Genomic DNA, 25872 nt, shown 5'->3' on the forward strand with positions numbered 1-25872 from the left:
AATTTAGATGCATTTCGACGCATTACACTCATTTAAAGTAGGTAGGTCAAGAAAGATTTAAACAGGGGAAAAATTATGGAAGGCTAGACAAAATAGGAAAGGTTTTAAACTCGTCAACCAATGAGCAGATACAGTTACAGATAGTCATATGAAGATAATACCAAATCATTTTGGGAATTCTGCTCTCACAAGCAAACTCCATCACTTAAAGTACTTGGATTTGTCTTGTGTCTTCTCTCCTTTTAAATCTTATAAGTGCATGTGTTTTAAATGTATCTCATGGTGCAACCAACTGTGTAAATAAAATATGCATTCATTCATGTCATTAACATTCCCATGACTGCTGGTACTAAAATAACCTTAAGGAACATGCACTTACTGGAGATATATTTCTGATTTGCAATAACTGTAAAAAAATGTTTCCTAGTACTCGTAGTCTCATGTATAAACTTATGGACCATTATGAAAAAATATTCTAAGTGTGGTTTACACTAAGAAGTCATAACACCAGCATTTCTCATACCTAATTATAGCCTGAAAATATTTAAGTAGAGTTAATAAATTGCATCTTGTGCCTCTTAGGTGCCTCTCTAACCTCACTACGGAAGAACAAATTGATTCATACGCAGCAAATGCACATTAATTAATTTAATGTCACATCGAAATCTGTTTTTGGCTCGCATTGTACAATCTAAAATAATAAACAAGCCAGGACTAAAATCATGATAATGTGAGCACAGGGAATTGAAATTTTCTTGGTTTGAAAAGTCATTAAAAATAATTACCGACGTTAAACAATATTACACCAAACATTAATCTCTAATATTCCAAAATTACTTATTTTTACTTACTTTGTTGGCTGTGTGAGGTGTGCATTTTTGTGGAGTCTGTAGGCTATAAAACTGTTGAAAGATCCTGGCTCCATAGATACTCCTTTTACAGAGGCAAAAGTCTTCTCTGTCAAGTTGAATGCCTCAAGCATTCGGAAACCTATAAAATTTCACACAGTCAAGATAAATAAATGCAGAAACGTATTTATCCCCATTTCATTTATTTCATTATAGTCGAGTCAGTGGCGTGAGCTCCATGGCATCTTTTCCCTGGCTATTCACATCCCACAGCTCTTTCCTCCAAAAAGACGTTTTAGCTGACCTGCGGTTGGATGTTTCTTGTACAATCCTGGCTCTTCTCTGCTCTTGAAAACCGTAACCCAAAATCTGCCAACCACAACCTAGAGTTCCGCTAATTACAGGTCTGGACAATAAAAACTTCGGTGACACACTGTGCTCTACTGGCTCCTGAGGGAAGTTATGTTCTTAACCCTAAACGATAACCATAACCTTTAAACCACTAAACCTTAATCTGGTCTCCAGATCCCTCAACCAACCAACCAAAACTCTATTATAATGACAGTTGTGCTATTATAGCCCAAAACCAAAACTCGCTCATAATGACAGCTACACTGTTACACTCCACACTTGAGATGATTAATAAGAAGTAATAGTCTTACCGGGTGAGGTGTATCCATTGAGATATATCAAAGGACAAGCTGAAAAATCAAGAAACGCATGTTTTGTTTTCAAAATGTAAACAAAGAAACAATTTTAAGCTGGTTATGAAAGTAGTTTTTGTTTTGCAGGTACCTACAATACAAATATGTTTAGATTTAAGAGCTGGCTGTTCTAAATGGCATAGTTTGCACCAAAACTGCATATGGATAACATCATATCAAAAGGGCAAAACCTTACTCGACGTATGAAAAAGAGAGCTTACTTGAGGTTGCCGTCTCACAGATGAAAGTAATAAGATTATCCTGAATCTTCTCAAAGGCGTCAAAGTCATCCACCACGAAGACGTGACGGTCACTTGGCTTACTACCGATGTTCTGTAACTCTGCATAATCCACATCCGCAACACCAATAACGAAAACACTGTACCCTGTAGTGAGAACACACGCATTTCACTTAAATGTGGAAGCAGTATCATTTTTATTTAGTTAATTTTCTACATCTGAACATCCATTTTGTCCGTACGAAGTCTTACGAATGTGAAGAATATACAAGTCATCCACAGACACCTGTTTTCGAGACTAAAAATCAGTGCCAGTTGGGAACATCAGTGAGATTCCGTTGCACCCTCTGTGCGTGCTAAAAGGATCCGTCTCATTGCCAAACAATTACTACTCAATTGAAAACAACCAATTCAAGGAACGCATTCCTATTCTTGGTAAAAGTGAAGGCTATAAAAATAAAATGTGAAAAGCTGTTTCATAGCTTTCAAAGACTCTTCTTAATTGTATGTACTTTTTTCTACTAAATATTCTCTTTAATATTTCCAGGAAGTACTTTTTCTACTTACCTGCATGCTGTAATGCAGGGGCAGTCTTCTTAACTTCATCTTGGGAGCGGCCATCTGTGACGACGACTAGCACCTTTGGTACATTCTTTCTCATTCCATTCTCTGGAGTTAGAACCTTCTCAGCAATGTATTTCAGAGCTACACCTAAGGAGCGAAATGAAAGCAAAAGTCTCAGGTTTAAAAATGAAATAAAATTAAAGCTGTGAATTTTGAAAAGGGAATAGGATAAAGTCAGGAAAAGGTCAATACTTCTAGCTATAATATCTTGTATAGGTGGACACTTTTAATTTCATACTGTTGCACTTGCTTTTCTTTTCACAGGTCTACCACTGTTTTTGTTTTATCCAAAATAATGTAGCACAAGTCCAATGATTGAGTGAGGTTTGCACTGTGTGCAAAATAAAAGCAAAAGTGGGACTGAATCAGATTTCAAGCCAAAATGTCTTAATTGAATAAAAATATTTCAATTTGACTAATTCTGAAAATATTTTTAAGACATTAACCCAAGATCTTCTAAATATTCATCAGTGGTAAGAAAACATATAAAGCTTAAATGAGATTGTCCTTTTGACAATATTTTTAGTTACCGTGAAACAGAAGTAATTAGCAAGTGTTGTACCTGTTCTGGTATTGCCTCCTCTGTAACGGACAAGCTGAAGGGCTGACAAAACCATTCCCTTGTTATTATAAGTGTTGAGTTTAAATTCAGTCTTTGCATCATCACTGTACTGCACGAAGGAAACCTGTGTAGAGAGGTTAAGCAAAGTGTGAGTTGAGACAATTCCATTGAAAATACCAATCATTAGTATGTCTGGTGCACTTTAATGCTCTTTTAAGTTGCACCATATTGTTTTATAAGCAGAGTAGAAGACAGATTCTCCCTCCTCCCACGCCTGAACAGAGACACACACCTGCATTCCATCTGGGCTGATCACATCAAAGGCTCCAATGGTATTGAAAACAAACTGCAGGACTTTATTGAAGTTGTCATCACCAATACTCCATGATCCATCAATCAAGAACACAAGATCGGCCTTGGCACCTTTGCAAACTAGAGCAGAACAACAACCAAATTCACAAAAAAAGATGGCACAGCTGGCTTGGGCTGAGCAGTTACATTAACAAAGCCATGATAATTACACACAGCACTCCCCAGCCTCTTGTTGTTCACAAGCAAACCCACGCTATGCTCCGCATTTATCAGTTTAATTGATCAGAATTGCTCAGAAACAACATTTGGAGACCAGAAGGTCTAGAAAATAAAAGCATTTTAATAGATTTTGCTCGGGAAACAGAAAAAAAACTTGGGGGATGCTTGCTGAACAGTGCACAACATTTTGTTTGTGATCTCCAGTGTATGTTAACATATGCTGAGGCACGTTAACCTATAACACACAAGGAAAAATAATTTCTTTTGAGAGAACCCATTATTGCACTTGGCACAGAAATAGTATAAATACTTCTTGTAGAAACACCTTCAAGTCTAACATACAGTACATGTAGTCTCCATGGCTAAGTAAATGTAGCTTTCTTAATGTACCGAGACAGGAATTTGTGGGCCTGGTCACCTCATGCAGTCAACTGGATATTAATCTGACCTACTGTATATCAGACTTGACCACTTCAATTGCAGGGTTTCAAAAGCATGTGAGTTTTATCTTGGATCATTGCTATTTTGTCACACACAGGGTGTTTTCTACCCGGCTGTATGGTTAGAAAATATATTTACCAAATGGTATTTTTTAAAGTATTCTTGTCGCATGCACTACAGGTACGTAGCAAATACTAGAATACAGATTTTTCATGTCACATCATGAACTAATTTAGGACCATTTGCTTACAGGCTGTTGAGAGTCAATGACAAAAGCAGATTTCTAAACCTTGGGTCACAAATGTGCCTTTATGGGTTTTGTTTACTCACCTTCCCAAGCTGGAGGGATGGTGGGAGGAGGAGGTGGGGTCGGGGGCAGAGTTGGAGCCTCAGTCGGTTTAACCACTGTGAGAATATATATAGATAGATAGATACTTTATTGATCCCGTGAGGGAAATTGCAGTGCAACAGCAGCTTTATACAGACAACACAGCCACAGTGTAACGAATGATACAATAATAATAATAATACAATACAATCAGTACAGTGAGGGGTGCACTAAAAGAGTTACTCACAGTCCGGACACACAAAGAACAAACTAGAACAGAACAGTAATATAAAAAAAGAAAGTGTGTATAATCAACTGTCTATGGAGAAGCACTTTCTAACTAATTGTTAACCAATAGGAATTTTGTCTTTTTCCTTCTAATCAATGATTTCTCAAATTCTATAATTAAATACAGAAAAAAGTAGCATCTGAGATTTAAGTCTTATCGAGAATGAAGACCTTTCCTACAGAGAAAAGATAAGAAATGCGAGGTTCTGTCTTAAAGTAACATATAATCCCTAGGACAGTTTACGTTGGAAATAAATGGTAACCCCTGTCACTTACAATATAAGTAGTGAATTATAGCTGTGCTGTTTGGTGTTTTACACTGGAAAGGTCTAGATTCTTCAGACTTGTATTGGTCTAATTAGTGCTGTAAGTTAATATAGTTCTGGTATAATGCTGTTTATAATGTCAAGGTAAATATATTAAATATATATTACAGTAAATATATTACTGTGCCAAGATACATGGCCAGTACTAATTGCACAGAGAGTCTTCCGTTTCCTTGGTTTCTCATGATTTTAGCACCAAGGACACCTGTAGGTCAATACTCACAGGTTCGTTCTTTCACGCTAACTCCAGGTCCTTCAAGGTTGGGTGTCTGGGCAAAGACTGTGGCATTGTATAAGGCATCAGGAGAGAGGCCACTGAAACAGTATGTTGTCTCTCCTCCACCTACAGTCACTTCTTGCTGGCCACTGCTAGAGGCTAAAATTAAAAGGAAGAAAAATAAAGGTTAGCAGAAATGGAAAGTCCTAAATTGATGCTCTTCACTGAATTTATCAAAGTAATTTTAATTTAATACAGCACATTTAGCTTTCATGATATCAATCTATCTATTTTTAAGTAAGCATGCAGAAATGTATTAACTACCATTACTGTATGGTAAATTATATATTATTAGACCGAACAGTGATAGAGAATGTTGTTACACTACAGTCCAGATAAAACATCAATGCTGCAAACACTTTCCATTTTAAAGTTCTTAACATGACTGAAACACATTCATAGTATTGGTGCAATCAAATCAGGCATCCCTGTAGGAGTGATAAATACCAGATTCGTCCATTATTAAAAGTAACACAGGCGTAAAAACTGCTTGGCAAAGGCTGTCAGAACCTGACCACACTAAAGAGATGTCACTGCATGTTCTGATGTATACTGATATCCTGCTTGTTCCATTTGCTCGACAGAATTATGATCCAGCTACACAGTTGAAGTAGTTTTTAGTTACTCTTTCCATGCAGGAAGGGGCATTGTTGTATTAACGCTTGAGGGATAATCTTGATGTTGGAGCTGTTGTAAGAAACAGGTCAATCACAGGTCTGAATTTGTGTTTGGCGCAAAGCTGGGCTGGAAGGCTAACATTGACAACATCAGCCTGCCTTCTTGAACTTGGCTTAAACACTCACTCTGCTGCCACCCCAACAATATTATTCCTGCACACACATTCCAGTAACTCTTTCTACAATTGCCAAGCCAAACACAGAAATGGGATTCAAGAGAAAACACTACCCTCTGCCAGTATCAAGGTGGTCAACCATAATCATCTTCAGAGAAGCCTGGCAATGGTCACTCTGAAAAGATGTTCATACTGTAGGTCTGTCATGATGGCCTACTGTCTGAATAGCCATAGCTGTTGCAGACAAGAAGAATGTCTCAGTGTTACTAGTGGATGACCACATCCAGGTCTATTTTTGGTTCTCCTTGGGAGACGGTAGCCCTGACAGAGTTGACTGCTGTCTAGTGAATAAATATTCACTGATGACTTTGTCTTTTACTGTTCTTCAAAGCAAGATTCTAGTGTGCATTCATTCTCTTTTACTGTAACATTGATGCATTGTGATTAAAACCAGAAAATGCTACCTTAGCACACGCAAGCTCACAAGCACACATTTTCTACTATGTAGTTCAGGGGGGTAGCTGCATCAGCATGCATAGGCTGCAAAAGAACAAGTAATAGGTTTATTCCATGCTGAAGAGAGAAGAAAGAAAACACAACGTTTCGGCCGTGGGGCCTTCTTCGGGTGTCAGGCCAAAACATTGTGTTTTATTTCTTCTCTTTTCAGCATGGAATAAACCTATTACTTGTTCCTTTTCTACCATGTATGTTTTCACTTGTTTTGTCATAGCTTATTCAGGAGGTAATTAGTAGTGCAAAAGGGGGATATTAGGTGTGACGTTTTTATAGGTTTAACAACCTCACATAATATGAGACTCAAACAAGCTCATCAGTTATCCCTGCATAATTAATAAGGGCAGTGAAAGTATGCATTGAGTTCCTAAAGCATTTCAGCACATGTTTCACAACTGAATCAATAATGGTTAATCACAGAATTATTAATGGACTTTTTACCCTTTTTGACTATTTGCTTTCTGGGAGTAATTCTTCCAACAGCTGCATTAGTACACTAACAAAACGGAGCTAATTTGGCAAGCTGTCTGAATATCCTCTGTAATGACTACCATGGAGAGTTTTAAAAATTCCAATACAGTTACTCTAAATCTAAGTGAGAATATATAACAGATGGATAAAAGGCAAAATGCAAATTCAAAACAGTAATTTCAGTTAGTAACATTGAAGGTTTTAACCTGAGAAAGAATATTTTATTCTTTTTGAAATTATTCCCTAAACCCAAACACTATACAGATTCCTTTTAATAACAATAGGAGAAGAATCTGAGCACTGCCGTGAATATCTAGGCAAAATCAACATAAAATAGTCTTTTTTCTTGTTTTATTTTTTTAAATATAAGGTCTATTATATATAGTATACCAAGTGTGGACCAAGTGACACAGACATGCTGACGAAGCCAATACTCTTTCTTTTAAGAAACAGCTGGATAAGATCTTAGGTTCAATTAGTTCAATTAACTATCGGGCTAGATTTGCCAAATGGTGTGCTCTCATTTGTAAGCCTTCTTAGGTTGTTATGTTTAATAACCCTTAATTACATTAATGACCCTTAACCACAGCGTGTTACAAAAGTATTTAGACCCTTTGCACAGTTTTCACATTATACTGCTTTAAAGATTGAAGTCATGACGCCTTGATGTGGTGATTAATATATAACCTCCCCCACAAATTCAAAGCAAAACAAAAGTAAATAATATTACATTTGGAAAAGATGTGATTGCATAAGTATTCAAACACTTTATTAAGACAAACCTGAATTCAGGTGCACAAAATTATTTGAACAAGCCACATATTTATTTGAGTGGCATCTGCCTGTGTGCAGGAACAGTGGTTCAGATGATTTCATACAACTGCTCCTGTGCCTGTAAGGTCCATTACTCAGGAAATGAATTTCAAGCAAGGATTCAACCATCAAGACCAAAGAGCTTTCAAAACTACTGAGGGATAAAGATATAGAAAGGCACAGTTCCGGAGAGGGGTATAAAAATATTTCAGAACCTTAATATCTCTTTGAGCATGGTGTAGCCAATCATTAAGAAGTGGAAAATATCCAAACACTATCTAAATAGATACAGTATAAACCACAGAGGGGGCTTGTTTGGTACTTGAAAAAAGCATCTCAAAACCCACAAGGGGTTTGCAACAAAGGACCTAAATGATACTGCAAACATGTGGCATAAGATTTTGTGGTCAGACAAGAATAACTGGAACTTTCTGAACAATGAAAAGTGTTAGATCTGAAGCAAACCCAACAAAATGCAGCACTCAGTCAACTGAGAAGCTTGTTGAGACTGATGGGAACATACTGTAGGTGGAGCAAAGTACTGGCAAATCCTAAACGAAAACCTGCTTCAGAGCTAAAACTAACAAAAATTCAGAGTTAAACAGAATAATGCCAGACCAAAACCACACTGGTGTTGCTTAAGAATAAGTGAATGTCCTTCAGTGGCCGAACTGAAGTCTGGACTTGAATCCTATTGAAAATATATGAAAAGACTCGAAGACTGCTATCCATAAGCAAATCCGTCAAGAAAAACAGGCAAACAGTGCACCAAGCCAGTATGCAAAGTTAGCAGAGCATTATCCCAATAAGACTTTCGGCTGTAATGGGTGCCAAAGGTGCTTCTGCCAGATAATAAGTATTTGTGGGTATTATTACTTAAAACAGATTTCTTTTTTGTTTAATTTTGCTGCACTTAGTTATGATTTGCTGTAACTTGTCTTATCCTTAGAAGTCTTCAGTTTGAGCATGTAGATTTTGAATAAAACATTCAAACTGTATGTGTGAACTTAAACATGTCAGACAGTGCGAGACAAAACACAAAACATGATTTCTCACCTCTGGATTGCACATTCTGCAAAATAAATCACTTTAGTCCTTTAGTTCCTTTCCTTTTGTAAGCAGCAATACAGCACAAGCAGATGTCTATAGTATCTGACAGTTTTAAAGTAAAATGAGATTAAAAGAATTACCATGCAGAGGATTCAGTTTAATCCTGTAAGAAGTAGCTGATCTGTGAGGCGTCCACTTGATGCAGAAACTGTCGAAACCAACCTGGTACGTTGTCAGATCAGTGACGTTCAGATACACTACAAGGAATGGCAGAGAACATTGGTGTCTTACCAACCATATGAAAAAAAGTTGATAATTGAACTTAGCTTTTTAAGGGGGACCAAATAAAAACCATAGAGAAAGTAAAATAAAAGTGCAATGATTCTCTTGGGTTATGGGTTTAAGTCAGTATCTGACATGTCATTTAGAGCATAGCACAGTGCATTGCCCTGTTGTTCCTCCAATATTCATTCTATTTAATAAAAACTATAGCATTTATTAAAATTCAAAAAGAGTATAACAAAGAAAAAAAAATAGAAAACACAGAGGCATGTACGTGTTGTTCCTTGTCCGATCAGGGCTCCACTTGCTCCTCCATCGTACTGGGCGTAGACTTTGAGATCATATGTGGTGCCAGGGAGCAGGTTATGCAATGTGTAGGTAGTGACATCACCAACAAATACCTCCATCGTTTCATCCTGATCTGAAATTCAAAATGAGGCAAAACAGTGGGTTTTAAACCAAGCAAAAGCACTCGCTTGGGTGATGCTGTGTGTTTCTCCAGTATTTAATCTTCTTTCTGTGTTTCAATGTTCACGGTAATTTTCGGAATACTTGCAATTGAGCATTTGGCTATCCTTTTAATGTAAAATGAGTTCACAAATTTTCACTTATTTTTATTTAACCATTCTAGTATTCCATTTCTTGACATGAAATACTCTACATAAAACTAATCCTTTAAAAATAAAAAGTTTAAATGTTTAGTGCAGTTCTGAAGGGCAGCGAAAGATCTTTCTTTAAATTATGGCCACCTCTTACTGAGTGTTTACAAGTGAAGTTAACAGAACTGTTGCTTAGTGTCAATGTGTAATAAAATGTAATCCCTTTGGAGCTCTATAAACTAAGGGAGGAGGGGAGTTACTCTGGATGGGAAGGATGAATGGATTTGGAGAGGAGACGGGACAGATGTGACTACAGAGCTAGAAGGGAACTGGAGATTGGAGATTTTTTTGTATCTGTATCTCTACAATATTCTAAACGATTTCCTTTCAAGGTGTTTTTTGTTCTCTTAATCTTTCTGCTCTTTAATGATGGTATGTGAAATGTGTTGAAAATGAATAACAATACAGGAAAGAGACTTTTTTTAAAATTTGAAGATTCATGGACACAGATAATCAAAACAAAATTATTTTTATTTTAAGCACTGGTAGTAAAACGTTGGCCTTTCCGATGGCCTTTACCGACAGGATGCTTTATTGCAGGAATGCGCCTGTTTCCTCACCTGTGGGCTGGTAGACGAGCTTGTATCCCAACACGGGCAATGGAGCAGGGTCCCAGGACACACGGAACCGAGTGTACCACTCGTCCGAAACGCGCAGATTGCGAGGCTCCAGCAGGCCCACTGAGCGATTCAAAAACAGTCACACCGTCTCGATTAACAAAGCAGTTGTGGTCAATCGCAGCTGTATTTCAACACCTGGTTTTCTAACTTTACACCGACTTGCTGTGATATGTGCGTGTTTCAGTTTTTACTGTGGAAATGGAAGCAGAGGGCCTACTTGGACAGGGCAGGAATAGCAGTGTGGCTTAAACCATTGAAGGACAGCCCATTTCGACCATCTTGCACAAAGACACCTTAATGAAAACTTACTAAGCAGCTAAAACAGGAAGACCCTGTTTTAATTCTTAATTAAGACCCTTTTTTTAAAATTCCACAACCCTGAACTCATGGCTGATAAGCCTAGTGAAAGAACATACAGCATTCTACACCTAGCTCTATGGGACATTTAATTATTCAGTTGCTCCTCTGAAGGATAATAAATAGTTCCAGAATGACAACACTATCCACTGAAGCCTTATTACCTGTCCTTCCGTTTCCAGTCAGTTCGCCACCAGGACCATCAGCATACACAGCCACCACATTAATCCTGTACGGAGTGTCAGACTGAAGGTTCTGTAGGACGACATTATTTCTTCTTCCAGGAACAACAGTCTGCAGGAAGCAAAATGGGATTCAAGAGCATGAGTGAGCTCATCAGTTTCATTAACACATATTCAGTTAGGTTTTCTCAATCAGTCTGCACTAAGAAAACACTCCAATTCACATATCACAAGACACGTTCACAGCACGCCTTCAGTTCCAAATTTGCAAAGATTTTGCAAAGATCGCTGTTTTTTTCTCTTCAATTCACAGGCATTGGTCAACGAGGATGGAATTCACTAATGCACACAGGAAGGTCACTAACATTTTTTCTAAACACCATAGAACATTTTCACTGAACAAATCTTGTCTGTGGCCCAAGCTAATGTTGTAAACATCGAATAACTTATGCGACTGCTTAATGTCTCCATATTCAGTCATGCATTCTATCTGCTGCGCACACTGAAGTGCGTTACCTCTGGGAAGTCACGGATTTATTAAAGCAAAAGCTAAGTTAAAACTTCTTAAAAAAGATCTGAAAACATAGCTACGACAAAAACTGGCTTCCTTAAACAAATAAACAAATGCTTATTTCAACCAAACGATGTCCCCCCACCCCACCCCACTTCATTAATTTGAAGGTGATGGTATAATGCAACCCTATTATCAAAGGACTGCTTACAAATTCTTCAATGGGATCTCCAGTAGTGGGAGCATAGGAAATCCTGTACTGCAGGACCAGTCCCTCTGCATGATCCCAGCTGACACTGAGGGTGTCTGTAGTTGCCCCAAAGACACGGAGGTTTCTTGGTCCACTGCGAGGCACTTAAAATAATGGCACAGGAAAAGGAAAATCAAATTGACCGTACTGAAGGTCTGAAATGTAGAAATCCAATACTGAATGTGCTGGACACACCACATAACCAAAGCCTCCAAAATCCGTATTACATCAGTCATACTGATGTTTTGGTATCTTGGGCAAGCTCATTTGAAGTACAATTTATAACACTTGGATAAAAAGCAAGTCTGAGAAGAAGGGGGGGAGGAAAGCAAGAAGACTTTTGGTATTTCATTAATAACAAAAAAAAATTACCCCCCCACAATCTGAAACCTAAGAAATGTCCTATAAACATTCCTGCGCAGCCATAAAATAAATGTGCAATAAAAGCAGAATTCCTTACGTGTTGTGCCCTGTCCTGTTACTTGAGATCCTTCTCCATCAGCATAGAGGGCCAAGACACTAACAGAATAAGGAGTGTCCGGTATAAGCTGTTCAATGACTGCATTGTTGGTGTTTCCTGGCACAAGAACCTAGGCAACACAATTTCATGGCTTGAGTTATTAAAAAAAAAACAATGTCCTAAAATTATAGTTCCCTTTTTGATGATTTGGTTTTTGCGAGATGGGTAAAATGAGTTTTAAAAATTGTTCCCATGACCACGAAAAGACATCTGGCCAAGTATTGTAATTTTCTTAACGCCCGGAGAGTCATTGCCATGGTAACTGATTCATGAAAGGTGCTACCTGGAGGTATACCAGTTCTCATTTTTTGTTAATCTTTTTTTGAGTAAACTAATACTTTATTAAAAAGGTTTTTAATAAGATTCCATATTAAGAGAAAAATACAAATGCCCCAATGTTTCCAATATTTTTTATGTATATCTAACATTTGGACATTTTCTGGATTTTATTTTAATTAGAATGAAATTATAAAAGTACATGACATTTAGAGTTTATGGTTGGTTAATTAATTTAATTAATACTTGCATGATTGTATGCCTTAGAGTATACCCATCATTTGGGTCTATAATTATGTGTTTTCTGTAATGAAGAGCCCTTTCCAAAAATAAGAGAAAACCAACAAATATTTATAATTCATTTTTTTCACAGAATTATAAGGCATCTCATTCTGTGCCATATCTTTAATGATTGCTGTTGATGTACAGTTTAAACTATAAAATGTATTATATAAAGAATGAAATGTAATAACATTAAACTGCCTGCTCTTTGCCTGCTTTAAAAATTCAGAATAATAAATAAATTAGATTATATAATGTAATTCAGTTAAATTTATGTAATCAATTAGTGCCATGTACTGTACTTAATTTCTGATGCAAGATTATTACAGGTGCGTTATCACAGAAGTTTTTAGAAAAAAACCTTACTTGTTGCTTTAGGACAAACATTCAATGAAAACACTCAGAAGGCTGTGATTTTGAAAACATAAAGAAGCTTGTTACTTTTTGTGTGTTTTCAACGTATTTTGCCGCACACAAATACTACGATGGAACACTGGCATTTTAATTGAAGTGAGGTTGTGTTTAAAATAATTAAAATATGTTACTTATCTTTTAACACTAATATCACAGCTGTGATACATTAAGTCTTGATAATTATTTATTTTTTATAAAATGAGAGCATCTGATCAACCCCAGACACTTCTTCAAAGGTTAAAATATGCATCTCTCCCACTGTGAATATAATAAGTGATTCAACTCAGATTTAATTTTGAATTTAATCCAGACTCACACACAAATAAACAGCCAATTAATTTAACAGTCATCACTATAAACAGAAAAGATCCCCCCCAACCTCTGTTGTGCGAAAACAGTTCACATGTGTCAAAGTCGGTTTAAACAAAACCATTTTAAATGTTCAATGAATGTTTAGGAAATTTTCTGTGCAGCAAAAAAAAAAGATAACAATTAAAAAGTACCAAGTTTACTTTTAAGTTAAATCTGAATTCGACTTAAAAACTCGACTTCAAAGCGCTCCTTGGCTTTTATGCCAAGTGCTTGCTTTTCAGTTTGGGCTTTAGATCATTCATGAGCTTGTTGACTCACATATTCAGAAGGCCTTGTTCCACTCAAGGGAGCGTAGACAACACGATACTGCTGCACTTGGCCTGAAGCAGGCTCCCAGCGCACATTCAAGCTGTTTGGAGTTGGATTATAAACTTGAATATTTCTTGGTGGGCTCCGCTCCACTGTTAACAGAGACAAAAGCATTGTGAGCACAGCGCAAGTTCATGCTTCATTTCTAAGGCTTCCACTAATAACCTTGACTATCATCCAGCTGAAGGTTTAAAGAGAGACTTCTACTGTTGACAATTGGACTTTTACAGGGCCAATAAACAATGACAAATGGAATAGGGCATTGCTTCTACAGCCAAGAAAAAAAAAGAACACAAAAAACACAAATGAAAGTTCATTTCATTAGAAAAGTTCTTGGTTTTGAAAAGACCAATCTTGCATTTTGTGAAGATGGGGATATTTAAACTTCCAAAAAGATGACCTAAGCAAATTTAACAGGATATAAAGTGATTTTATGACTTACATGCCTCTCTCTAAAAAAAAAAACTTTCCTTGTTATTAAAACAGAAGCAGATGTATTAGCAGTCTTGGGGAAAGCTACTTTTAAAAAGAAATGGACAGCAGTTACAATTTGCTTTCTTAAGTGATCATATTTTTAAATTAAAATTTAGAAACATTTAATAAAACGTTCCTGTGATCTATTTTGTGTAGTGTGTATAGTCACTTTAAAAAGGAATACATTACCACTGTATAAGCAATTTCTGGCATTTCTATAAGCAATTTATAAGCAATGTACAAGCAATTTACTTCTTATTAGTTTAATGTAACTTTAATGCATTTGAAAGTAACTTTTCACAATACTGCTTATTAATTTTGCCAGTATTTAAAGTGTATTACCAGATCTTATTAAATTCTTAAAGATGAGGCTCTTAAGTAGAAAATTGCCCTACAGCATGTTAAGGTGAAAAAAATGTATAAATTCAAGACAAATGCAGTAACTTACATTCATAAAGTCATAATTTTAAGCACATTAAGCACTCTAAATTGAAATACATAGTTTAGATAATTTGATCATTTGTTCCTTATATTCATATTTACATTACAATAACAGTATAATGGTGGGAAAATACAAATCAATGCACTATAAGTGTGTAGTTAATGTAAGCTAAAATGACTCACTGATGTCATTTCCTTTCAATTATACTACCTATTTCGAAGCTGACTTTGATGGACTAATTGGCACAAAGGATCAGATACTGCAAACACAATGGGATATTGAACATGAAAGAATTTTAGAAACAGAAAAATGTTAATGAGATAAACTATTCCTTTCATGTTGTTTATTTTAAAGCTATCTGCGTTCTCTTTTAATAAAAAAGCTTGACGGTAATAATTTCAAAACCACAAGTATGTTTTACAAGTGCTTTGTTTGAAACAAGGCCCAATTTTCCTGTGGGAAACCAAGCTTACTCATCTGACCCCCTTTAAATGGACTACACTAAGTCTAGACACGAGACTCTTTGATGTGCTTTTCACCAAAATTAAGATACAGTATATGGTTAAAGATAAATACAATTTGGAATTATTTATTTCAGTGTGAGCAATGAGCACACGCTACTTTTTTCATCTGTGCATTAAATATTCTCTTGGATAGAAAAAGAAGTCACGCTCGTGACATGACTACATGCAATAAAAATCTGGTTAAATGACAAACTCTAAACCCACAGAAGACAGGCACGAAGTTCCTTTCCTTGGCTCGTTTAAAATGAGGAACTCACATGTCTTTCCAGACTCCGTGAGACGTTTGCCTTCCCCTTCGGCATACACAGGGACTACTGCCACATTGTAGACTGTGTCGGGGAGAAGATTCCTCAGAACAGTGGATGTGGTGCCACCTGATACTTGCTCCTATTCACAAGACAGAAGAAACAATAACTTTATACGAGTTTGAGGTAGCAAATGGATTATTTGTAAGCCAGGTGTTAGAATGAAAGCTTGAAGGTTGGTTGTACTTTACTTTACTGTACATCTCAAACAGGTACTCAGAATACCGCACACCTGGCATGCAAGAACACTCCTTTACAATTGTTTTTCAAAGCAATCTGCTGCATCATTCATTTTGACACAATGTTGAGCGGAACCTGAAAGCTCTGAAAAGGTGCACTGTAAAGCGAGCTTAATCCATACTGTCATGTAAAGGATTTTTGTGCTTCACATAAAACGTTTATTCAATACCCACATGCCACTAACCTTGTTTTTCTTCCCTTTTATTTTGACAATACATAATGTTGCGACCCTGAAACTATATATGAGTGGGAGGGACGTAATCTTTGGGGATGAACTACTGTATCTTCTACTGAATTTGCCAGTCATGGGGAATGAAAGAAGGAAGCATAAGATAGGGGGCACTTAGTTACATACAGTTATGTACTTTTCATTCCAAAAGACCTCAGAGAGCCTTACATACAGCACAGGAGAGAAACCACTTCATCCACCAGTGAACTGCAGCTCCCACCTAGATGACATGCATCCGCCATTATGCGGCAGCAGCTTCACTGTACACCAGATATGATGGATGACTGAGAAATTGCCAACTGAATTAAGGGGAAACTTCAGGGAGGCCAGTTTGTACAAGCCCAAAATGGAATTTAGCACAAACACTGGGGTTAAAGTCCCTATTGTTTGAAAGGTGCCAAGGGATCTTTAATGATCAAGTGGTCAGGTCCTCGGTTTAACATCTCATCTGAAGGATGGCACCTCCTACAGAACTGTGTACCCAGTGCACAGTGTATCTACAGATTCGCCAACAGCACTTGCAGAAGGAACCCTGGAGGTCTCCCATCCAGGTTCTCACCACGTACAGCTCGCTTAACGTCTGACATATTTGACAAAATTAGGCTACAGAATGATAAAGCTGCTGCCAATGGGCAGAGCCCTACAGTTGGAGTTCGACATGATTTCTTATTTGTTGTGTTGGTGCTGATGGCAGCTAGCAGCAGTCTTTGTTATCACCTATTAAACAAGCTTATTTTTATTATTATTCACATTTGTCCAAAGAAGGATGAAACTATTGATTAAACCTGGGGTTAAATTATAAGTTTTGAACGAAAAAGGGAAGCCCCATCACTCTTGACACGCTCATGCTGAAAATGTAAATGCTGGGCAACAAGGTGTATCAGTAACCTCTGATCTTAGATGCTGAAATAGTTATATACAAATCTGTATATAAGGATTGACAGGACTTGCTTAACAAAATCGAAGGTTTTACCATCAAGGTGATGTGGCTAACTTGTAAATCGTGAAGCTGAACTAGCGGAACCTTTTTAGACCGATTTCTCTGTGGCCAGATGTGCTGCTATTAGGAATACAGTTAGCGAACAAGCTCGGCACTAGAGGAGAGTCTTACTATGTCCTCGGCTCCCCCAGCGGCTGGGACGTACAGGATCCTGTACTGGCGCACACTGCCCTCGGCTGGCTCCCACCGCACGTTCAGAGTGCTTGTAGTGGGATCGGTGACCTGCAGGTTCCTCACTCCGCCAAGGGGCTCTGAAACACATCAGGGGGTCACGGCGGCTCTGTGAAACCTGTTAAATCAGCTGAGTCTCCTCCCACCACCACCTCCACCAGTTTTAACAAGCTGCAGTTTAACACGCTGATCGTGTCCTACCCACTGCCTTACTGAATGTAGAGGGTAAGATTGGACCATGCTGCTCCACTAAAAGAAACATCATGATGATGATTTATATGATGCTGCTCGACAGTTAAGCACAGATATAAATATCCAGCTTTCAAATCACTCATGATACAATCATGTCAGTCTGTGCATTCAATTAAATTCACATTCATAGCCGTTTACCTAATGTGCACTATTAAGCACTATTAAGTACTGCAGCACTATTAAGATAAAGAAGCAAGTGGTTGAGATACTCAATCACTGAGAAAGATTAAGGGTGTATTTATGATTTAAGGTTTGAGGAAGTAATGTATGAACTATACAGCTGTGTTGTTGAAGCCTATGCCCTGGCTGTTGAGATCTTCAGCTTCTAGATAGCTACTAGATACCAACAAGCTACATGGATCAAACGGCTTCCGCTTATTTGTAGTCCTTCATATGTTCCAGCCGAGGTGGTCAGATTGTTCAGGATGTTTTTATTTGTTGTTTTAGTGACAAGAATTAGTGGGAGAGCAGTTTCCCAAAGAATCCTTCGGCTAGCATCCTGCGGAGGAGCTGGTTTCTCATAAAAGGACAAACCCTTGTAACACGGAAGCACCACATAGCATCTGAGACAATTACAATGTTATAGATTGCAGGTTGGGACAGCCGAATGGACACTTACTGGTCTTGCCACTTCCTGTTATTTCTTTGCTTTCCCCAGACGCATACACTGATGCCACACTGATGGTATAGGGGGTGTCTGGAGTCAATTTCTGCAAAACAACACTGTTCCTTCTGCCCCCTACTTGAACCTGTTCATAAAAGACAAATAAAAATAGAATAACAAAATCACTTGACCGTGTTGAGCCATTCATTTACAATAACGCGTTGCACGTACTGTATGTACTGTAATTGGAGCAACGTTGATTTCCACAGTCAATACAAAACACCTTTGATGAGATGGTATTGATATTTACATGAGTAGATATAGAAAAAGATATTGATATCTGAAATCTCCACAGAAAACAATTATTTTTATGTAGTGTATTTTAAGATCCTTCAAATTGTCAGAACATGCTCGTCAAACATTTTGAAAATCGAATTATATGTAATCCCTGCCTTACTGCTCCATACATTTTGTAATACAGCATAATCTACAATCTACTTTATCTACGGTCATATTTTTAAAGAATTCAAAATATATACCATATGAAAATTAACTTATTCACTATTTAATCCTATAATAATTAGAACTAAATAGGTTTTAGTAAGAGATTGTTTTTCTCTGATATTACTTTTTGGAGGTTTGTTAGGATAGCATCATCTATTGACTCTTAGCCCTACTCCCAGACAGCTTCTGTATGTTTCCAGTAATTTTGGATATAAGCACTGTTATATCCAGCCAATATAAATTTAACAACCCCGTTCCATGTCTTTGACTCAAGATATAATCGTCTTTGCTTCTGGAAGGTCATTAAGGCCTAGCAGGAATTTCTCTTAGAAGTCTTAAAACTACAAAAGGGGTTCCCCAAGGCACAATGCTAAATCCCCTGCTGTTTGCTGTGTAAACAGTGCCCCTGGTCAAACTCGGTAGTGACTCATAACCTTCTGACACCAGAATGCACCAGGGATTTATGACTATTCCTGGAACAACCATCAGACATCAGTAAACTTTGGAGTTTCCTAAAAAGCTGTAGTTTCTCACCTCTCCAAAGTGTAAAATCTTTCTCATATCTTTTTTTTTGCTAGGATTGTTATATATATCTGACTGTTGTTAGTATCCTTTAATTCCCTTAAATATGTCGACAAAGTGCACCTCAGACAATTACTAGGCAAAACAAAATTGCAGGCAAAATAAACCCAGCCTGAGAATTCACACATTCCAAGTCCAGGTCTCGATAATAGCGACCCAGTTACAAAGCCACATGTCAAGAAATAGATTATTTTGGAAAATTACTGGTTTAATTATTAAGAAGCAATAAAAAACTACTGATACTGATGTACAATGACTGAAAAAATACTGCCACTGTTTTTTGCCAATTCCCAACAAATGATGTCCATTTATCTACCTACCAATGAGTTACACACATTTGCAATGTGACTATTTTTCTCAATATCTGAATTGCTCAGCATGAGCACTTTTATGGGTGTTTGAAAAAACTGAAAAATTGAATTTTGTCAGAAGTATTATAAGGTCAATGCTTGACTCTTGAGAAGCCCAATTTTCGTTTACATTTAACTTATTAAAGCTGCAATTTATTAAAGCTTCAAATACAAATTGAAGTTCTTTATTTCCTAAGAAAACAATTTTAAAAAGTTTTAATTTTTTTTAAAGAATTCTCATTCAAAAATTGTGTTGAACCCTTTTCTAAGTCAATATAATTTTGCCAACAAAAAAGCCAACACAATACAGGGAACAAATAGAATGTGTCTATTTTAGAGGTCACTCTTAAATACTCTATTAAAAATCAAAATAAAATACATAGAGTAATTATTGGCACTTTTAAACTGTAGCTTATTTTAATTTAACTGCTCAGCATACAGGTATATCGCATACCAGTAATGGATGTATTAAAGTATAATAATAGGAGATCTGAAACTGAGGTATGCACTGGTGATTTGGGCTACTTTTCTGAGCTCGTACAAGCGGGAATTTTAGTTCTGTAAATCTTTGAGACTGTGCACAGGCAAAAACCAAAGAGCCAACATTATAGCAACTATTGAATCAGAAGGATCTCAAGATCTTCAGAAAATCTCAAAAGTGTTTAGGCATTATTAAACAACAGTATCATCTGATTTTTTAATTGCAGATTGTTAAAATTGTAGATGCCAGCACTGTAAAGCTCATCACTATGTGACTAGTACTGTCTCTTCTTAAAAAAACTTCTCAGAAACACTGTGTAAATTATTTCGAATCAAAACAATCATTTTCCTAAATGCCACCCATGCTTGTGGAAAACCTAAGGCGCTAGTCAAGCTTACAATTCTAGTCAAACTCCTGCTGAGGTTAATTCCATCAAAGCAGTCAAATTAAGACTAAAACAAAGGGAAGCAGTCTTTGGCCTTGGAGGTATAATTATGTCATTGAAATCTAGTGAAATGACATGTGCAACCATCTGTGTTGTAAGCCATCTGTGTTGTAAGACACTTTAGGATTTGTAACCACAAGGTTGTGAGTTCAAATCCCAGGTGGCCAGGATTGTACCCTTGAGCAAAGTGCTTCAGTCAATTGACTGCAGTAAAATGCTTTGTGTAAATCGATGCTCTTCAGGTTCTCATAGTAAGAGCCTGTTCACACTTAACTTGATCAGTTTAAATTAAAAAAATATATTGTCATTCCAATTTAGGAACCATCAGAATTCTGAAGTATTCTAAGTAGAATTCTGAAGACATAAATAAATGTCAGGAAGCAGCCTTACAGAAGTATAAGTAGACTCACTAGAAAAGTGATGATACTCCATTCATGTAAGCAAAGTGAAATGATTCACTCTTGAGGACTTCATCCTACAAGTTTTCCATGCCTGTTTTCTTGGCAGTATATATTAATGCAAACCATATTGTGCATTATAAAATGTCTGCTGGATGTCACCCTTTGCAAGTAAACTTCACAAATGTGGAGCACGAAACTCAACAGTGCAATTTTCATGCAGGCTTTTTTAATATTGTAGCATATACTAATGAGAATGGATGGCCTATGTAGATTTTTATATACAGTAGTACCCCAGTTATACATAGAAACCCCAAGGACTACCACTGTGTGACATAAATGCAAAATCAAACTGATCTCTTGAATTCGCCCAGACATATTACTCCACAATGAAAAAACTGCATCCTGATTGATGTATCTACTGTATATCATCCATCCTTGCATTTTCTAAGCACTTTATCCAATTCAGAGAGGTGGGGGTTTGGAGCCTATCCTGCCAAGCAACAGGCACAAGGCAAGATACACCCTGGAAGGGACACCAGTCTATTACAGGGCACACAGACACACCAGAAACAATTCTCCCAGAAGCCAATGTATTCGCTATGTATTCGGGCAGGAGGAAATGCACACAAACACAGGGAGAACATATACAGTAATTTCCATGCAGATAACACCCAAGGTCTGGAACCAAGGCCTCAGCGCTGCAAGGCAGCAATGCTAACCACTGTACCACTGTACCTGTACCAGGTTATGTTAATCTTATGCTGAACTCAAATCTTGTGAACATGGTGTACTAAGGCAAGAGTAATGCCTTTTGTACAAAGGAGCTCTCTGAATTCTTAAAGGTTAAGTGAAACCTCTTAAGGTTTTGGTAAAATCATTAAACCACCAGACAAAATGTGCAGAAGATCACATTAATGGTAACTGCACATGGCCTAAGAAAAGTAGTTGATTAAAGTCTAGTCTGGGGGCTCTGGCTCTCTTTTGTTTCAAAGGGTGATTTATTTTCATTAAAGACGAACTGCTCCTACACCCTTGTCACATTTTGCAGCAAAATCATAATAATTAAGCAAATGTTGATGTGAAATCTCATCTTTGAGTCTTTTAGCTTTCAAAACAACAGATTTGATCTCAGGAGTGGGAAGCCTTAAGTCCGTTATTGCCTGACAGAGACAAATAGATTTTGTCAGTACTGTTCTTTATATTTGAATCATGTTTGAAAGCACAGAAACACGGTTCCAAACACTTAAAAATTAGGCTCTTGTGTGTTTTTGACTGAATACCAGCATTTTGCCAAATGAAAACACTGATCAATTTACATTAACACAGCTGCACAGCTGTACAAAATTGTTTACTGGGTTTGACTGATGTGCAAACACAACGGCAATTTACCAGTATTAAAAAAAACAATTCTGAATGCATTCATGAATAAGTAAAGTTTATATTATATTATGGCAATACACAATGACTGCCATTTTGAAGCTCTGAATAGTTCAAGAACAGTATAAACATTGCTTTTTACTAAAGACAAGGACACAGGTACTGTGTCATACCCCGGTATAAGAACGTTCGGTTTATGAATTTTCGCTAATCTGAACATGAAGAATTTGTACCTTGTAATTTGTTATAAGAACGAAATTTTGCTAATCCGAACTTTGAAGATCGAAAGTGACCGATTTTGGCCGAGAACCTTCTGAGAACATCGGGATTCAGCACCACCGAACAGCTGCATGTTTCTGCGCAGGCACAAGGCACTGTGGTTAAGGCCACTGTGAGGCAGCATTGCTGTGTTTACAATCACAGCGCAAGCTTGTGGTCTCATTCCCAAAGTGTTTTTTTGTGATTGTTTTGTAGTTGCTGTTCATTAAGGAATTGCATCCTTAATGCTGTTCATTAAGGAACTGCATGGGTCTTAAGGAAGAGAAAAAGATTCTTTAGCGTAATAGTCAACAACAATATACACATTGTTCTAGCCGATCAATTCATATTTTGATATTCTAAATATGATATAATTAATTATTTCACAGCTATAGTTGGCTGATTTGAGTAGAACTGCATTGTTCACTTAGCTTGCTGTAATGGTCTGTATGGTATTGTATGTTTAGGGTGGTTTCTGAGTGAACTTTTCTTCGGTTCAGAACGGGGTGGAATTTTCCCCATAAGAAATATTTTTTTTTTCGATTTTACAATCTCCCACCTTCCGAACAGATTTTCGGGAACAAGTTACGTTCGGATACCGGGGTATGAGTGTAATTGCATGGCGCTTCATTTACCGTTTGTAATTGACCCCCTGCTGTAGGGATATATGTTATCTTGTAGTTCTGCACTCTGCCCGGAGCGGGGTCCCACTTCACAGTTAGGCTACTTGTAGTGGCATTGTACACCTGCAGATTTTGTGGGGCACCTGTTGGAGCTGCGGATATAATGAAAAACACACTTCAGAGCAGGCATCCATTCACAGAATGCTGATCAGATTATGCATTTTACAAGTAATGTAGATTAGAAAGGTGAATAGCCATCTCAGAACTAGAGAATGTGGCTGCAGCAAGAAAATGGTCTTTTATGCCATCTGAAGAAAATTAATTTCACATCAGAAGGAGCACATATCACTAAATGCATGCTTTGTTAGTATTATATATAGAATAGTTACAGATCTTACCTGGTGTTGGAGCTTTAGACACTAGAAAAAAAGGAAAGGAAAAAAAAAGAAGAAACGTTGAATACCAGGCATTTTTTAAACTTAGCTAACATAGCTTGTGGAACATAAGCCTTACATGTGCGTTGGCTCCCCATTAAATCCTCACTCTCTGATTCATCTGGATAAATGGCTGTGACTTGAACATCGTAGACTGTATTCGGGTCCAGATTCTCCAAGACACTGGTGTTTTCGTCACTGTTAAGGATTGCCTGGGGAACAAATGGCTAAGTTACTGATACAGTCAAATTTGTAGAAAGTAATACACAACTCTAATAATAAAAAGTGATCACAACCGTAGATGATCATGCTTTGTCTGTGCCCTTACATATTGGATGTCGCTTCCACCCTGTTTAACCCAGCCGATCCTGTAAAGAGCCACATCAGGAGCCCCGTGATCCCATGTAGCTCTGAAACTCGTCTGGGTTACTTCAGAGAACCTCAGGTTTTTCGGCGCTGGAACAACATCTGTGTAAATTGTGGAAAAGAGATAAATTCAGCTCGCGATACTGTATTTAGTTGAGAGCGCGTGGTAAATCAAAAAGAGTGAGATCAAAACATGATCTTGTCAAAACAGATGCAGTATATCAGGTTGTGGGAGGCTGAGCAGAGTCTAAATGTTCACAATAAGCTCTACTAAATGAAACTTTGGGAAGCGCTACAATAATCCATTACAGAGTACAGAATGTGTCATGGCAAAGGTTAGAGAACAAGAATGTGCTGGAGCGGGGATGAACTGCAGAACTGTGAGTATCAGGAGGCCAGGCCATTAAAATTTGGCTGAGCTTCACCATGTTGGACACGGCCATTCTGGTAATTAGGCACATCAAGCAGAATTAAAAAGTAGCCAAAAAGTGAAATCATAGAGCTCTTGTCTGTTTTCATTTTTGAGACTAATCATGATCAAAGCCACTCAGTCTGCATCCCTTTGTACTGTAATACACCTGAGGTGCATCAAAATCAAGGATATTTGGATCAAATAATTTAAAAGCTTCTACTTAGGTGAAACTGGGGGTAATGAAAGTTGTTTAGTAAGTGATAGATGAAAAATACAGATGAAAAATATGAATTCACTATGTAAAACTATGTTAATATAAATGTTAATGGAAAAAAGCCCCTAGACAATTTTAGATGTGGAAAGCAACTAAAAGTTGTACAGTTTAATATATTATCATTATTATCTTTCATCTACATTGATTTCAGTCATATTACACAAATAAGAGGTATCTGAATAAATGTGCAATGCTTTGATTGTCTAGTCATTGTCTGGCACACTGCATCAACTATATTTTTAAGTGGCCCAGATGTGTAGCAGTGCCTTAATATCTCAATCATAATATTGACTCTGCCGGGATGTGACTCTTCTTGTTCTGCTTCTTCACCTGAACTTTATCCAAATTATATTGGCTTTGGCATTCCAGCAGCGCTTCTCCAGACAGGACATGTTTTAGCAGAGAGTCAGCTTACCATCAGTGGTGTCAGTGGAGGTGGAAGGAAACTGGAACACCCAGAGAACACCTCCTCCTCTGCCCAGAACCAAACTCAAGAGCCTAGAACTGTGAGGCAGCAGCACTAATCCCTATGCCACCACACTGTCCCCTACGGGGATGTGAAATAGGTTCACAAATATTTGCTATGTCAACTTACTGTATATTTGTTTGATCCAGGGCACAAAGCACACCGGACTTATTTCATTTTGCAGGTTGGGAAATTCTTAAATACAACAAATAACTAAATGAATAGTTAGGGGGTTATATTCCAGCAACAGAGCTAATCCTAACCACGATTCTTCAGAAACTCTTCCTTACCAGTTACAGCTTGTCCAATCATTGGATTTCCAGCATCTTCGTCATAAACTGGTGTAACAGCTACATCATATTCCGTCTGAGAAGTCAGGCTGTCAATGACCTTCGTAGTTATGTTGCCCGCAACTTCGATCTGCAAGCGAATTAGGTAAAAAAGTTTCATTGTTATGGTTACAATATAAAAATAAGAAAAGGATTTTATTTGAAACGTGAAGATCAGAAATTAGATCATCACTACACACTAGCTACTGTTTTGTCTTTTTTAAACCAAAAAGCCACAATATTATTCTGAATCCTTTGATGGTGTCTTCATGATATCGCAGAATCCCTTAAGGTCCCAATACTGGGGGGGGGGGGGGGTCTATCCAGGAAATGTCCAAAAATTTGCAAAGCCATTCGACTGAATTGTTTGTAATCCTGGGAAAGTGCAACTTCAGGTCCAGACTCTTAAAAAGAGAAACCATTAAACAGCACTGCAGCCTGTGTGCTCCCAGACCATTTGAAGTTTATATTACAGAAAGATGGATTT

General features: G+C 37.4%; 1 protein-coding gene across 2 annotated transcripts in view; it reads right to left on the bottom strand.

Annotated features, from left to right (window-relative positions):
- col12a1b (collagen, type XII, alpha 1b) overlaps positions 1–25872 on the bottom strand; it is a 95450-nt gene that overhangs the window by 26206 nt on the left and 43372 nt on the right. For both annotated transcript variants that reach the window (XM_088937317.1, XM_088937325.1), the window contains exons 27-49: positions 25347–25476; positions 23867–24006; positions 23618–23750; positions 23503–23523; positions 23117–23256; positions 18099–18228; positions 17168–17307; positions 15540–15669; positions 13792–13934; positions 12130–12259; positions 11631–11773; positions 10891–11020; positions 10310–10429; positions 9365–9511; positions 8949–9065; positions 5115–5267; positions 4280–4354; positions 3270–3409; positions 2978–3101; positions 2359–2502; positions 1774–1938; positions 1511–1549; positions 852–990 (exon numbers count right to left, since the gene is read on the bottom strand). In XM_088937317.1, coding sequence (XP_088793443.1) covers positions 852–990; positions 1511–1549; positions 1774–1938; positions 2359–2502; positions 2978–3101; positions 3270–3409; positions 4280–4354; positions 5115–5267; positions 8949–9065; positions 9365–9511; positions 10310–10429; positions 10891–11020; positions 11631–11773; positions 12130–12259; positions 13792–13934; positions 15540–15669; positions 17168–17307; positions 18099–18228; positions 23117–23256; positions 23503–23523; positions 23618–23750; positions 23867–24006; positions 25347–25476 — 2873 coding nt within the window. The remainder of the gene's footprint in view (positions 1–851; positions 991–1510; positions 1550–1773; positions 1939–2358; positions 2503–2977; positions 3102–3269; positions 3410–4279; positions 4355–5114; positions 5268–8948; positions 9066–9364; positions 9512–10309; positions 10430–10890; positions 11021–11630; positions 11774–12129; positions 12260–13791; positions 13935–15539; positions 15670–17167; positions 17308–18098; positions 18229–23116; positions 23257–23502; positions 23524–23617; positions 23751–23866; positions 24007–25346; positions 25477–25872) is intronic.

This window comes from Atractosteus spatula, chromosome 2 (assembly GCF_055471065.1).
Source record: "Atractosteus spatula isolate fAtrSpa1 chromosome 2, fAtrSpa1.hap1, whole genome shotgun sequence".
In the NCBI taxonomy this organism is placed as follows: Eukaryota; Metazoa; Chordata; class Actinopteri; order Semionotiformes; family Lepisosteidae; genus Atractosteus; species Atractosteus spatula.